Source organism: Malurus melanocephalus, unplaced genomic scaffold (assembly GCF_030028575.1).
Source record: "Malurus melanocephalus ecotype Western Australia unplaced genomic scaffold, MMel_1.1 scaffold_261, whole genome shotgun sequence".
In the NCBI taxonomy this organism is placed as follows: Eukaryota; Metazoa; Chordata; class Aves; order Passeriformes; family Maluridae; genus Malurus; species Malurus melanocephalus.
Window position 1 is genome coordinate 322,757 of NW_026623493.1, and position 16,892 is coordinate 339,648.

General features: G+C 41.4%; 1 protein-coding gene across 1 annotated transcript; it reads right to left on the reverse strand.

Annotated features, from left to right (window-relative positions):
• Positions 1–10,333: 10,333 nt before the first annotated feature.
• Positions 10,334–12,283, reverse strand: DUSP13A (dual specificity phosphatase 13A). Its single transcript, XM_057375879.1, has 3 exons — positions 12,087–12,283; positions 11,585–11,802; positions 10,334–10,566 (listed from the first exon to the last, which is right to left on the reverse strand). The coding sequence occupies exons 1-3, from the start codon at positions 12,242–12,244 to the stop codon at positions 10,367–10,369; spliced, it is 576 nt and encodes a 191-aa protein (XP_057231862.1). The 5' UTR covers positions 12,245–12,283; the 3' UTR covers positions 10,334–10,366.
• Between the last annotated feature and the right edge of the window lie 4,609 nt (positions 12,284–16,892).

A 16,892-nucleotide genomic window follows, 5' to 3' on the forward strand; every position in this document is an offset into this window, starting at 1 on the left:
ATAACCAAAGARCCCCTGCTGCAAGATCGACCAGTAGAGCTGGAAGAATTAGTCAAGCTTTTAAATATGCAAGAGGGGCTGAATTTTTTTGCAGTGATGCCAACTAATATAATTATAGATTAGACACCCCTTGTCTTAGGCCAGCGGGCAGCGCTGCTGTGAGTGCTGTGCTTTTTTCTGCTGCCACAAGATGGCAGGAAAAAACAATGTTAGTTGATTTAAAAAYCCACTGAGATGGGCATGGCACGGCGGAATACRCTCCCGACCGGCGCTTAAGGGGAGSGCTGACAGCAAACCGTGCACGTTGGATAGAAGAAAAATGTGAAATGTACGGAATTAATTAGATTGGTATTGACCTGGGTGCATACATCAAAAGATCTACATCATGTCCTTTTCCCATGCAGGTTTTCTCTATAAGAAAAGCCTGTGACAGTGCTCATTTTTCCTTGTACACCATGCAGTTTGGCCTGGTTTAGTTCTGCTGGCAAAATCTGCTGTACAAACCWGTTCAAGACATAATGCCTTCACCTAAAGTGAAAAGCAGGGGTSATTATTTTAGTCTTTTATTCTGCCTTTTTCCAAATGCAGTTCTCTTCCCATTTCCTGTTCCTCCAGCCAAAAGCTGGAAGATACACATCTGTCCTGTTTCTTGTTCTGGCTTCCCCTAGACTCTGCTCTGGGCTGATGGAGAATGAATAACTAGCCAGACCTTCAGCTCTAACCTGCATTGGCACCTTTTTCACCTGTCTTGTGARTGCAGTGTCCACAGTACTCATTACTAAATACTGAATTCTGTTACATGGGTACCAAGCATCCAGAATCTGCCTCCCACACCGGGAATACATTTGTCACTATGAACCAAGATGCATTTCACAGTGACAACATGGAGGAGAGTGACAAGGCATCCAGAGTGAAGAAGCAGAAGCAAAATACTTCAAGCAAATTTCAGCWGTTGTGATGATGAGGGAAAAGAACAGATTATATGAGCACCCATCACCCGGGCAGGTACACTCTTGCCCCATAAGATGATGCTAACACAGACCCCAATGCCCTCACAACCKTTCCCCTCTGGATTATGATCCTACTTGGATTTTAAGGTATTTTTTGCTTGTTTTCCTTCTTTTGATAAACATATTTTGGTCTTGGTTTGGTGCTGCAGTTAACAGCTTCATTTTGTGAGGAAAGAAAGTGATGGAAGGTCTGCAGCTGCTGGCAACACAAGAACATTGCCAGGACCYGAGAGCTTTATTTTGCCCTTTGGCTGCCTTCCTCTGAGTTATGGGGTCCCACCTACTATTCAGAAGTAGATGAAGCCATCCTGGAAATTAATTCTTTTAAATGAGCACAAAATTACTTTGAATCTGCCTCTTGCAGGACATCCTACAACCTGGGTCCTTTTGCCAGGCTTTCAGSAACTGATCACTAGGTCAAAACAGCTCCAGGGTATGCTTAATCCTGCTSTGGACATGAGGCAAGCAAGCTTTTACACACTGAGGTGTTAGTAGATATGTGTCTGTGGTGAAAACTACACTCTCTGGACACCTGTACCCCTTCTGTGTTTGAAAGGAAAATCCTCCCCTTTCAGCATTGAAGCACTGTCAATTTGCTATATTTTTTTAGTGCAAACAATAGTGAGAAACCATTCACCACAGGTAGTTTAYCCACAAAGCAAAGGCAAATTCAGGGCTGTCCGGGAATTTGAAACTACTGGCTAGAAGGGATTTTCTATTTCTATTCTACTGGGGTAGATCCTGAGTTATTAATTTTTGTTCTGTTGAGCAAGGTGTATATGCCCAAGAGGGCAAATGTGCAGATGTGCAGGTCAGCTCAGAAAGGAGGAAGCCCCTGCAYAGGTGACTTAATCACTCTTGTGGTGCTGGATCAGGTGTTGATAGGGCTGCACTGAACTCTGCTCTTCTCCTGCCATTTTTCACTATTGCCACAAGTAAGAGTTGAGATTGGGTGGGTCAGTCTTAACCCAAAAGTTTTAATCTGATCTGAAATGCAGGGGCCCATAGCTGGGTGAGCTTAATTGGGCCTTTCTCTCCATTTCTGAGACTGTCAGGCACARGARGGTGGTTACTGACTATTGGAACAGRAAACTGTGCCACAAAGCTGAGGTGCTTTTCTTATCCTGACTTGCAAAATGCCTGTCCCACCTCCTTCATCCGTGAAGATGTCTRTCATGCCTGTCCCATTTTCTGCCTTTCTAGGGTCATAAACAATAGTGATTTACCAAGAAATTTCATCTCATCTCTCTATTAGCTTTACCATTCCCCTGATGGATCACAGACTGGGTGAAAAATCTTTGTTATGAAAAACTCAAACTCCTTCTGTTCTCAGAGGTGCTGGTATGGTGGTGAAGCTCCCTTTGCTTTCTGCCTGGTTGCAATCTCCTCCAGGCAGGATGCTGCATCTTGACTTTACARCTTCCCTGTATGGCTACAAATGCCYTCACAGCAGGATCTGTTAGCACCAAACACCCCTCGTGGGGATCTCAAAGCATGCTGCCTTTTGGCACAGAAATGAGCCTGCTGTCCCCAGAGGGCACAAAGACAAAATCCTGACAAAGGGGGAACCATGAGAAGAGAGCTAAGGTTATGACTTTGTAAATGTTTATCTTCAGTCTATATTTGATGTCTGGATAATAAGGTGACCAGTCTCTTACAGAAATGTAAGGCAGGTTAAACAACAGRGGCACACAGTGGTTTTCTTGAGCTGCAGCCCAGAGCATGTGCAGGGCCTTACCAGTCCCCTCTCGCCACCTTTGTGGCTGAGGGATGCTTTCATGCAGTGTCTCTTCCTAAGCCCTTTAGATCCGAGCTGTAAGTGTGATCGATACAGCTGTGCTTCTTCTTTTTTTTTTTTCTTTTTTTTTTTTCCCTAAAAAGAATGGCTTTCACTTTGTACTGTTTGTATTTTGTCATGCTGCTTTGGTTCACTCACCGTTTCCCTCCGTTCGATAAAGAAGGTGTCTGTGAAAACAAGAATGGAAAAAAAAAAAGAAAATTATCAAAGACAGTTTTTTATATATGCAGGGAAGAGATGTTTCAAAGTGAGTCTATCAGGTTATGCACCTAAGTRCTATTTCTGCCCTTGAAAATCTTTTACTTACGGTGCTTAATTGGTCTGTGCAAATCCATTGCCAAAGARGTAATTGGCCATTTTCATAGAAGGATCAGAAACAAAAACATTCCAGGCTATTGTTCTAATTTTTTTTTTTTTAAAAAAAAGGAATTATGGAAAGAATATGTTTCAGGGCATCATCCAGCCTCTCTTGAAACTATGCAAATTCACTTGGTGAAAACAACAGCAGACACAATGAAATGAGTTGTATATGAAGAACTGAGATCTCAAATGTGATATTATGCAGAAGGTAAAGAGTCTGTACTAAATAAGTAACAGCTCAATGTGTTATCAAGGGTGCACTTTGATTTTGATGAATGTTAAAAGAACCTTTAGCCTTGAAAATAAAGAGGATAATGTCTCTCTAGGCAATGGCTGCTCGTGAAAGCCATAAAATAAGAGCACTGGAGCCCTAATTTTATAGTGCTTTTTAAATGATTTTCAAATGGTCCAGCTGCTTTGTGCCACAATAACACAAGGCAGAGATATTTACGCCAGCAATAACAAGCATGCATCAGCCTGCCCGAGCTGCTCTCCGCAGGCAGCCTGCGGGAGGCGAAACACACGTGGAAAGATGGTACTTGCCAATGTGGATTGATCACAATCACACCATGGTCAGAGCGATCCTGGGGAGCCGCTTTTTCCACCAGACAACTTGATTGCTTTTCTTGTCTGCGTGCTGCCTGCAAAGCACAGGAYGTGTGCGGCTGGCAGTGCCGGGTCTATTTTGACACTTGAGAGTCTGCCAGCAATGTGTGCCTCTTAGGCCACACCGTCCTTGGCAGACTTCTCTTTTTGGAAATAGGAGGGCAAATTCACCCTTGGGTTACACTGCTGGTTTGGGGGAGGAATTTTCACAAGGATTAGTTTGGCCCCAGCTTTGGTGTTCTGATGCAGCACTGCATTATCTTCTCCAGAAATGCATGCGTGTGACAAATGCACTCTGGGCAAATGCTATGGAATTCTGCTGAGATACTGAATTGCCACCAGCAACTTTCCCCAGGTATTTTACCTCTGCATGTTTAGGACTTCAGTCTAAAATGACAATTTGTTTTCCAGACAAATGCTTTGAGATGAGAACTACCCTTGGGTGGTCTAGCTTAGCTTGCCAATTTCAGTAGACATTTCAACAAAGTTCAAAAAAGAAGTTTCATTTTTTTTTCCTTTACAGTCCCCTTYCCTTGGTGAGACATTGACAGAATAGAGGGTACTGAGAGAAACCTGCCTTCTGAGCCAGCAGAATAGGGTTTAAAGAGCAGTTCCTTCATGAAATATTCCAGTAAAAATAAGTATCTTGTCTCTTTCCATGTTCACTAGTGTAAAGTAAGAATTTTGGTGGGAACATGAAATTCTGAGCATCAGAGAAACAGCTAATTTATGGCTAAGGATTTATTATATTTGCAGTAATTCTCAGGTCCATAAAACTAAGAGCTGGGCAGAGGGTGTTGTAGGAGGAAGGTACCTCTGGAAAGTCCCCAGCCATTGAGCATCTATTGTCACCAGGGTGAGAAAACTGTCTCCCATCTGAGCRACTTCTTGGAAGGAYTGGACAATATTTTTCCCTCTTCATTTGCTCATCCAAATCAGCCAAACATGTTAAGCATCTTTTTATGTCCAGGGATATACTTAAAAGCTTTAATTTTAAAGCAGAAAATTTGATGCTCAGCTCTGATTTTAAACCTGTAAAGGTTTTCTTCAAGAGATTCTGCTTGTAAATTCTCTCTTTTGCTGCATCTTGCCAGTCTGAAAGCAGAAATAGGGCTACCATTTCAAGAAAGCCATGTGCACAGGTGATCTACCTTATTTTATGATACATTTAACTTGTTTAAAGACGCTGAACATCAGATTTCTGATAAAGGCATAAGGAGAAATATTTGTTATAAAATACAGCATTAATTATAGATTGATGTTTCATTTCCAAGTAGTTGCTCAGAAACKGCACACTACAGGTTCCACAGACAAGCAGTGACAATACATGGTACTGCTCTGGATCATTTTAGCTTTGGCACAAGTCCTGATGCTGGCATGGGTTTGCTCAGTAACGGAAACATGCACTGTTCATTAACTTCACTGAGTACTGGGTTGGGCCCTAAATGTAAATACTCTCTCTATTCCCCATATCCATCTCATGAAGAGCCCTATGGAACYTTATTYTCMGGTGTTGTTCATATTTGTCTTATTRATGTTGGCAGAATAAAGAAAATTGTATCTGTAGTATTTGATAAAATTCCAGTTTCACTGTTTGCAGCCTATAACTCATATTTAAGCTGATATTAGTGATCAGCTGTTGCTTTAGCAAGGAAACCTCTTTATTTCTCTTAGCTGARTGTTCTCAAAGTTCATCTTTTCCTTACAACACACACACACTGTTATCTATATAGTTTTTTCATTTTATTCCCCACCATTTTTTTTCTCCCAAGAGACAGAATGTGATTGAAAGAAACATCCGGGAATAGTTTGGAATATATATACTCACAGGCATTAAAAGAAGGTCTTAAAACTGCACTTAGAGCACTGTCTAAAATCAAATGTTGCTGTTAAGACAACACAATTTTGGTAATTTTTGTCTTAAATATTTTCTTTTACTAGCTGCCAGGCCCAAGTCTACAAATCCTTATTTCTGCACATGGTCCTAATAAGTAAAAAAGTTAATTCCAAATGTAGTTACAAGATTAAACCAGAAAGGCAAAGGTCACAATGCCACTCTCAGCTTCACCAAGGCAGGAGTTAGTGAAGCACTGCACGTTGTTGTGGCTTCTGCCTTTCCCCAGGCAGGCTCTGACCAGGGCCACCGTGCTGCTGAGCAGAGGGCCCCACCTGTCACCTGTCACCTGTCACCTGTCACACCCCTGCCTGGAAGTGCAGTGACATTGGGGAAGCAGGTGGCAATTTGTAAAATCAACTTTGGTAAATGCAAATTATTTCCCCAATGTCACCTGGCTCATTTTTTGGTTTTGCTTTTTCACAGCTAAAAGAATGGCCACTTTTAGCTGTTAGCAGTGGGCAATCAGCAGGGTCATTGGTTCCTCCTGCTTCTGTCCTGTAGGAATTATTGTAATTTCTAGATATTTCAAGAAGTTTGCAACCTAATGGGGATGAAAAAACCCTTGTTTTGGCATAATATTGAGCACTAGGCACATGGAGTGCAGATGATTGCATACTTTCTCCATGCTTTGGAGTCAAATACCCATCTGCACAATTTTGAGAAATCAAGAGTGAAGTCTGCTGTCATTCAGAATATCCATAGATTTGTCAGAAATTTCAACTGCAAATCAMGTTGTCATATAAACAGCCAAAATCAGAACACTTTTAAAATTTCTGTTCTAGTTAAAATTRCACCAAAAAGGTAAAAACCAATTATTGTTCAATTCTAAGGCTGCTCAGGATCATGAGTGTGTCTTATGCTTTGTACAGTAAATGCTGCAGCATTTATACATTCTGTATGTTGCACAATTATAAAATAATGCAAAGCAATAAAGAGTCTAATTTTCTTTTAAATTATTTTTGTATGCAGTAGGTTCTTTATTTAATGGGTAGCCCTTATGCTTTCTTCTGTGCTAATCTTAAGTCTATTTTAAGGCAGTGAAGTTTATCAACRCTAACTAAATAAAAGTTGGCCAGCATATGTTAATGAGTACTGTATTCCCCAGCCCTTYAGAACAGCTCAGCCTCAAATAACACTTACATATTGCCTACGTAGAGATTAGGCCACTCTTCACCCACGTGATCTAATTCCACCTTGCAGCTGTCCAAAATTTCTGGCAGTTCCTGGGCAGAGGGAGTGCCAGGCTCAGAGCATTCCTGGGCTGACAGGGTCTGTCTTCAGGTGCTGACCCCTTTGGAGGCCACAKGCAGAGTCAGGCAGAGGAGGGAGGGCCTGCTGGAAGCCGCTGCTGCGGAATGCACAGGGGAGGGTTTTTGCTGAAGCAGGCTCTTTCTGCAGCTTGATGTTCCCAAGCAGGTGGCTRACTCTAAATACAGCTCTCCTTGACACCTCCCTGGATTAGCTCAGCTCTACATCCCTGGTGCAATGGGGAGCAGCCAGGAAAATGAACGTTCTGCTTTAAGCGAATCTTATGCAAAAAAATGCTACTCTCTTCCTCACATAAGCTATGGTGCTGCTCCTGCCAGCACAGAGCTTTCCCTGTGAAAGAAATGTCAGTCAATGCAACSGAGACGCAGTCCCAAATGCCTCATGTGACCTAGTTCTAATAATAAACTACCAGGAAACAGGGGACAGCACAGCTTGAGGGTGAGTTCAAAATAAAGACCAGGACAGCACCTATCGTGGGCCTTACCAAAGGTTCTCTGAGCCTGCTGTTTTGCACTTGAGTGTGGTGAAAGTGGATGCCTACAGAATTTAACACAGAAGCATGAATTATACTTGTGTATATAATAATAATAATGACTTGTGTATATAATAATAATAATAATAACACTATCCGAGATTCCAGCTGGCTGCAGCTCATGAGCTTGCTGATATGGATGGAGTTTCTAAGTATTTGGTAATCCTGAATGGATTTCTGTCCTTCAAACTTCTGCAATTGCCCCTTGAATGTCTATAGGCTTTTACTCTCTGCAGCATCCTGTGGCAACATAGTACACAGCTCACATAAACCCCTCCTCTTGTYTCAGACCTGATTTYTACTRACTTCATCTGATGCCCTCTGTTCYTGTACTGRAAAATAAAATTAAGGGAAGTTTTCMCTGGAACTCTACATGGGTCCTTTCAGGTGACASTGGTTTTGTGATTGCTTTAAGCAGATTTAAGGCTGCCAGAGCTATAGCTGGGACAGTTCCTTTCACTCGCACCTTCTCCCAGGTTGTGCAGACCCCCTTGACAAACACGCATTTTCTGAATGAAGTGCCACTGGGGAGGCAGGATTTTTCCTTTGTTTTGGTTCCTTAGTCTAACTTGCCAAACCAATATTCAAAATACAAGTTTTCATACTGATAGTGGAAAGCAGTGAAGTACTAATGTCATGTCACATCATGACTTGAATGATGGATAGTGTAAGTGACAGGTAAGGAGGTCCCTTCTCCTCTTAGCACATTGCAGCAGACAMTGAAGAAGTTACAGGACTAATTCTTCTGCTTTTGTTTACGTTGACTGGAATCTTCTTCCCTGCATAAACATGTGCTCAAAGTAAATCTCTGTATAAAGAGGGAATACAGGTATGCAGGAAATATAAGCAACACTAACTCCACAGATTAAAAACATTTCTGTGATTTGACAGTGCCCTTGAAACAAGTTTCCACCTAATTCATTCCCTCCACTGAGGTAAGTAAGCCTTACAAGATCGCTGCCATGTCATTGGTGGCATGGATGCCCCACTGACCCAGGTTCACTCTCTGCTCTTCCCTTCTCTACCCCTGGTGAAGCAAWACTCTCCCAGGATGAGCAGTATCTGCAAGAACAGGTACTAATTTATGACAGCTTTCACAGCTGTGGCTTTGTAGGACAGATGCTCAGGGGCATGCAAAGCATTATCCTGATGGGGAAATTCTATTAATCTTGCTCACATGTGTCTAATTTTGCCCAGCCTAAAGCCATTAAGATGCATTATTTCACTCACATGAATTTCAGACTTTTTCAATGCCATGTCTTCAAAAGGTTTCCAGACTAAAACCTACTGTAATGTGAACGAAGTATAAATTATAATGAAATATTAACTCATATAAATCCCTATTAATTTTAATGGARAACTTCAAAGCAAACCCAGCTCCTCCTCCGCCACTCTGCTGCTTTGTGAGGTATAAAGATTGTCCCAGCACTGTTGGGTTTTAAATGTGATTTCCTATTTGATCTTTTCACACAACAATGTCTTACATTTTTCCTGTCAAGTGGAGCTCTTTGGCAAGGTTCAAGAAAATCTGAACAGTCAAACTGATGTCTGAAAGGATCTTGAATATGCTTATTTTKCAAAGCACTTGTGTACAGTGAAATAGGGAGAGATTTCTACATTCCCCTAAATGCTAGGCAGAATCAGCATTCATGTTATAACCTCTAAAAGAATGAAGGAGGAAATGTGGTCTGGGAAAGAAGAGGTTCAACTCACAAGTCACTCTTCTATCACCCTTCTAATAACCTTGCAAGTCTCCTCCAGCAGAGAACAAAATTATCAGAACTGATGCTTCAAATGCAAACAAGCAAGCAGAAATGTATTTACTTAATCTCGCAGGGAATATTTATAAGGTCAACTAATCAATGAATCAAACAAGCAACAAAGGGCAAAACCAAATTTGATTATCACTTTATGGTTCACCACAAGGTAACAAGCTAATTTTCAGGCAGAATGGTAGCATGAATTGCAAATGCTGATGCTGTTGCTGTATTAAAAATCACGTTGTTTAAGTACTGATTAACTGGTCATAGGAAAAGTGACATCCTCAAAACAGCATAAGACTAATTTGTATCAATCAGGCCAAGCCACTGATGTAAGCGAAGTGTCTACCTGATATTAAACCATGGGTGATTCAAAGCCATTGACACAGAGCTGATTTGGGATAATTTGGAGTATGAGCAAACTGATGAGTCAAACTGACAAAATGTTTTGAGGACGTGACATGTTTATTTTAATACCCCAAATATACTACATGATACACATTATTTTTTTTAAAAACATATTTAACAAGAAAAGACTGCTGACCCAGGCTCCAGAAGCATCACAGACATTTATCCTGATGGTGTGGGTCTTGTGGCTGTCATCTTTCTATACCACTGTAATATTTAGCAGACTAGTGAAAGAAGAACATTTATTTCTGTAGGAGTGCCTGGGCTCTCAAGAAACTGTCCTTGACACATCATCAGACCTGAAACACAAAATCTATTCTTATGAGGACATGCATTTGAGAAATGTAACCAAAYTGAGAAAGATGATTATGTTACACTCCCAAGTACAAGGGACTCATTCTTTGTAGCCAGACACAATTATTGAACTTGCCTCTGGCAYGAGCACAAACCAGAGATAAACTTGGTCTATTTTAACCATTTCAGTGGATTCATCCAGTAGCAYCACTCAAGGCACAGCACTTCTATCCCATGCAGTGGTTACAGAGCTGATGTTGGCTGTGATGGTTTTGGAGGAGCTGAGACATCAGAATTAATCCATTTATTGTTCTGTGGGCCTTTGATGCTTAATTTTCTTCCTTTTTAATGTGCACTGATCATGGGAAGCTGTATATGCACAATAGCTGTGAAGGGTAAAAGTCAGTAAATAAATGTAGATAGGGCTGCAGTTCAGCAGTCCTTCCTTTGCCTTAGCTGAACATCCAGGTTTCGCAGGTGCTTCAGAAAACCACGATTGGGTGAAATCCATCGATGCTCTTTCACTGTCTTGATGGCTTCAATTAATGGGAGGTGGTGATTTATCATGAGATATGCTAGGACTAGGGAGGCTGATCTGCTTACTCCAACTGCACAATGTACCAATATTTTGGCTGGTAAAAAAAAAAAAATACAGCTATGCAGGAGAAGCAGTAGAGTGGTTGAAGTTTAAATGTTTTTCTTACTTTTCTGACAGATCACATTAACTGCTGACAGTTAAGTCTAATTTGCCATTGTTACACTCGTATGAGAAATGCCATGAGATCCCAACTCTATCTCAGAAACACTGGCAAATCTAAGAAAAYCCTCTTGAAGTAATGAAGTAGTTCYRTTTTGACCAAGAGGAAAAGAAGACCCARTGGTTTCAGAGGGCTTGCTTAGGCAAGGAAGAATGCTAAAATTTGGCCTGAATGGATGTCACTGACACAYTAGCCACCAAGAAAAATGACTGGCCTAGTACTATTGCATAATAAGGCAATTTGATRCAACTGTAATTCTATTTTGAAGGCAGAGCTTGTGACACAGAGACAGCTCCATTAATGCTAGTTTACYCATGCTAAGAAATGGTCTTTTATGTAAAACAGATTAATTAATATTTTATTGCACCAGTGCCAAGAAGCTAAGTTTCTTGTGCAACTCACTATAAATCTTCTTGGGTAAAGGTAAATCTTCTCCTTGGAGGCATAGCCCTGCAGGCCTTGCTCACACAAGAAACTAATCTGAAATATATGAMCCTCCTCATACAGTTGGTGATTGTAGAAATCAGGACTTTTGCCTTTTTATTAATTTTTTCTTGCAAATACAATTGCTATAAGAGTCTCAAAAGAAGATGTCAATTTTAAATGCATGTTTTTGATTCTTCTTTTTTGAACAACCCTTACCCTCCAAATAATTTTCTCTCTACCCTGCCTCCTTTCATCCCGGTCTCTCTCCTGCATGGTTCATCCCTTTTCTCACATCAGCTTTTCGGGACCTAGTCAGAGCAACATCCACACACACAGCACTCCTTTCTCCTGCCACACACCGTGCAGGCGTCCAGCCCCTGGCTTGTCCACCACTGAGCTCATGGAGCTGACCTGTTATGTGAGGCTGCCAACTCATATCAGACTGTGAACAACAATAATTTCGTACCTCCCGGCGTCTTCAAGGCATTGTGGATAAATTGTGCTGCAGAGAAAAAGAACTGGCTGATATCAAAGCTTGGCAGGTCATGGGCTGGTACACCATAATAATCGATGGTTGCTCCATARAAGTCCTGGCCTCCGTGGCTGTACGCTGTGCCGTGGGCAGCRTTTAAAACATGGGTCACACCCATCTTCCACAAAACAAATCTGTTGTGAGCTGTTACTCTAAGGAAAAGACAAAGACAAATCAGGACGGGTACAGTGATATTCACAGAGCAGGGGGAGCACTGAGATTGTATCTCCCAAGCCATTTGCTCCCAAACCCATGCATTGCTTCTGAGGGCTAATCGAGAAGGGAATACCAGCTTAATCTTAATATTATCTCGGAAATCGTTTTGTCTGCAGTGTAAATGACAGCAATTAGCAAAACTATGAGCTGGCTAAAGCCGCACCCATGAGGCATACTAACAGAAGATACGGCAGAGGCGTGTCCACAAARCCGTACTTACAGGTCCCCTAAGAAGAGATTAGGCCACACCTCATCAACGTGGTTGCAGGAGGGCCGCCCCGTGTTGAGGAGCTGCTCGATTTCCTTGAGCGAGGGGACATCCTCCGGGCGTGTCCCAGCTTCAGGGTCGCGGGTGTCGGTCGCCTGTGYCCCGGACATGCTGAGATGCAGGGCCAGCCGTTCTCCCGCCGGGCGCAGGACGGCACTGGGGCGCTGCCAGCCCCGCTCCGTGCCGGGGGACACAGCGAGATGGGCTGGGGCAGGTGCGGCCAGCCGGCCTGTCCCGATCGGCACAGCCGCTCCCAACAGATGCGGTACCAAACTGGCCATTGCTGGCTCCTCACTGGCTCCACTCTGCTTCTCCGGGCTCGCCTGCAGAGCCGCACTGCTGTGCCACACAGCAGCCTTGGTGCCGGGCACATCAGCCACATGTGGCACAGCCCCTTCCCTGCAGGACACCCACAGACGCTGGCTGTGACTGTCCCCAGCCGTGTCCTCCACACAGCTGGATGTGGGCATTCATCACTAGCAGTTAAAGCCTGATAAAGGAAAAATAGCAACCTGTCCAGGGCAAGAAGAGTGGCAACCCTGTCCCAGTAACAACTGTCTGTCATTTAGTCTGAGKTGCTCAAAAACATAGCAGTGAAAGGGTCAGAAATGCACCAGCATGTCCTACCAACGTGGCTTCCGGGAGGTTAAACACCAAGTGGATGATGATGTCTTGCCTGTTATTGATAATCTAGGGAAATTTATTTCTTAAAGCTACTGGTTTTGTTCACCGTGAGATAACTGTACTTTATATTTTTTAATATTTTCTATGTCAGTCACTCACTGGGTTAATACAATACACCTGCCATATATTGCATGGCAACTCCCTCTGCCRTGGGTATAATGGTTGTCAGGTGAAACTTGTAAGCCACTGAGTTTRTATRGGAAGGTCTGGTGAGCCATAAGTTRGAGACCCRTGRTATCAAATTGTAGTGTTAGTGGGTCTTTTCAAGTAAAGCAGTACCTGTGCTTCTGCAGGATGTGTGGCCCCGGCACAACTGTCAGTGCTGGAGCTACGAGGCAAAACAAATGAAATGGTGATGCTCTTTCTCTGTAAGCCTGGCAATCCAGGGGAGAAGGTGACCCAAGAGGAGAAGCTTGCTTCTGAGAGAATCCCATGTAGAAAAAAGGTGATGAATGGAAGGAACTCTTGATCAGGTGTGAGCTACTTTTATTCCACATGCATTGATATATGATGATGAGTATCCTGTGTTTTATCAAGAGMCGTATCAGGGACAGCCATTCCAAACTGGGTGTTAAAGTCTGGACTAGTTAACTGTGCTTAGGAGTACTCAGTGAGAGATCCCCATAACACAGTGTAATAGTTTCAGCATCAGAGTACAAAAGTCATATCCAACAAGAGAAAAGTGAGTTTGTATTGAATATTTAATGAAGCAGAAATTTCTAATATTTCTGTGGTATTTAGGGAATAGATTKTTTAAGAGCCTCCTGTATACGAAGAGACTTGTTACTTCCCACTGCCATATGTTCTGACCTAGAAGGTGAAATAAGGGAAACCACAAGTAACACTGCTGAAGTGCTTATTTAGAGGGGACAGTGGGACAGGCTGCCAGGCTCTGCTGTGGGTGAGGCAACCAGCTGGCCAGATCCAGCAGAGGATAGGACTGAAGAAATGGCTGAAGTTCTGAAGTTACATTTCAAGCACTAGGTATATGCACTTAATATGTTGGGGTGTTTTTTTTGTTGTGGGTTTTTTTTTTTTTTTCCTTTCTTTCAGTAAACTAGTGTGCTTTAAGCTGATTGATTTGTGCTCATGAACGAGGAAAATTAACTGACTGAGCCGGTTAGGTAGTTCAATTTAGTTTATTTTTCTCAGGTTTCTGGGTGGAGAAAAGCTATGTCACTGACCTTTTTTGGCCAGGARTAGCCTTTGAAACAGACAGGAGGCAGAGATCTGGCTTTCCCATGGATTTGCCTCTCTGCATCTGGGCTTCTTTTCTGGCCCTTTTAAATCTACTAAGAAAGGRTGTGGAAAGCAACAGACTGATACACGGTCACATTGAATGGAGGCAAATTTAGCACTGTCTGCAGGAGGCACTTCTTGAGATTCCAAGCATTTGGAAGGTCTCCTGGCTGTTGGAATGCTGGGCAGCTCTAAATCAAACACTTGTGTGCAATGATACATGAACATTAAATAGCTGCTATTTTAGCTAAATTAATGCATGCTTAATTTTGCAACATGCAGCAGAAGGCATTCMAACTGGCTATGCCTTTGTGATTACTTAGAAGGTAGTACTTAGTGCAATAATCTAAATCAAACATTCCCTGGCTAATAATGTATTCAGTGGCAACAATGCAAACTGCCATGGAGGCTCTGGTAGCACATGGCGTGGCATTGCCMGGAAAATGAGCAGCAGCAATGGAAAACAGGAAAGTCATGGTGGCTCTTCTATTTCTTCYCTTGAAAATACTCTTCTATCAGTTCTAGCTAATCCCATGCCATCTCTCTACTGAAAACTGCCAAAATCAGACTCCTTTCACATATCCTGAAAGAMGGTGGCTTTTACAGTGAAAATGTTACAGCATGACAGCTCAGTAAGCTAGGATTCTATAGCTACAGTATCTCCAGCTGTGAAAGGGCTCTTCTCATTTCACTCTGTCTTCAGGATTTGATTTTTGGGATGGTTAACTACTGAAGTAGAACTATTTGAACTCTGGTACTTTTTAGTCAATGCTACATGAGTGAGGCAAGGTTTTCTGGTGCTCTACAACACCCTATTTTTAACATATGGAACAATTTTTTTCTGCTGAGCACACAGAGTTTGGGGTTTTTTTTCCCTTTACTGTCTTCTTCTAATAAGCTTATTTTCTGTTTAAAATAATTATGGGTCATTTAATATAGTTAGTTCTTAGGCATTCAATCTCTTCTTCTTTCATTACAGAATTAAGAAATGTGAAGATAAAATAGATGCTTGAGAGTTCTGACCTAAGAATGCTTCAACTGAGGTACAGGGATTAGGAAGAAATTATAAGGCAGGATCTGAGCTGTACAAAAAAAGATATTACCAAAAACCCCACCCACCCCAAACCCAGAAAAATATAAAAAAAAAAAAACAAAACATTATTTAAATCAATTAGCACTTCTAGGGAAAGCTACCCCTCTTGCCATGTTGAATTCTTTGCTGGATGAGAATCTTCATAAGCAATTCATACTCTGTTCAGCTGAGGCCTTTTCTTTCTGTATAGGGCCTTAACATTTGAGATAGATTATTTCAAATTATTAAATGCTGACAGTATTACTTAATGGCAGTGTTTAAAAAAAATAGCCCATTACATTAACACATCTCATTTTCCTTTGCTCTGTAATATATTGTAACTTGAGCTAGTTGGGAATTTTTGATATAAATTTCCTTTCTTTTATTGCATTKTGTCAGCCTGAACATTAAATCAATGGAACTGTGTAAATTGAATAAACTGTTTTCAATCTAAAGATGCATCAGTGGTATTACACATTTTAAATACTTTTTTTTTCCCCTTGGCAATCCACAGTTGTTTTAAAAATATCTGTAGCATATAATTTGTCATAAATTCTCAAACTGACATGTCAGCACTGGCACTGCCTGTCAAACTTACATCAATGCCTTCATGTCACATGGYATGAAGTGACATAACTCAAAGTGACGGAATGAGGTTTATTGGAAATTTCTRTTAAATAAAGCACAAACTATTTAGATAATTCACCCTTTCAAAGAAARTGAAATGTTAGCAAAGAGAAGTTTGAAGTGCAACGAGTAAGCAGCTATTACATATCTACTTTTATCTAAGTGTTACAAGTTTTAAATTATGCCCTTTATTACTTTTCTGTGCAAGCTAACTTAGTAATTTTCAAAACATTTGCTAGGTGATGAAATTAGAGCARAAAAATACCATCAACAGTGATAACTTGAGATAGAAACTGACCATCAAGCCTTTTTCCAGTGCTGAGGCTCACAGAATCAGAGATCCATTAGGGTTGGAAGGGATCTCTGAGATCATCCAGTCCAACATCCCTGCAGCGTTTTTTAATTTTAGTTTGTGCTCATTTTTACATTTTTGGTTTAAACMARTTGTTCAGATACAAGCAAAYGCAGCAATGTACTGTAAATTGTACMKACTTGAAAGTGTGCAAAAAGTTGTGATTAACTGGCAGTTGGTGAAGAACAATTCATGTCAAAAATAGTAAAGAATGTCCATATGAGAGAAGCACAAAATCTTGTTTAGCTAAGTTGCCTTGCTCTCCAGTAATTTTGTTTTCTTTGACAGATAAATGCTAGGGTATTTTTTAATAYACGTGGACCTGGAGTAGGCAAAATTACCACAACTTTCAATCTGCTTTATTAACGGATCCATTACTAACAGAAAGAGAACGTCCATTAGACTTTTTCTGATTTATATGTATGTGTTCTATGGGTTGTCACGGATGAATTCAGATTCGTCAGTTGCCTTAAAGACAAAGAAAGAAAACATTGTGAGGACTGAAATTGCACCGATTCCTAGATCGTTTGCAGACGCTCCAAAACTGGCAAAAAAGGTGTAACATCCCCTCCAACTTCAGCAACCCCTTTAGGGAAACTACAGATGATTTGGTGTAAAAAACAAAAGCAGSACAGAACAGACTGCTTAGAGATTAGCATCTCTTAACCAGTATCAGGGTTTGTGGAAACGAGCAGACTTTCTCACGGCTTCTGTGAGATGTTCTTCGAAGTTTCTATTCTGAATAGTCAATAGATACCCATTACGACTGAGATAGTACAAGAGT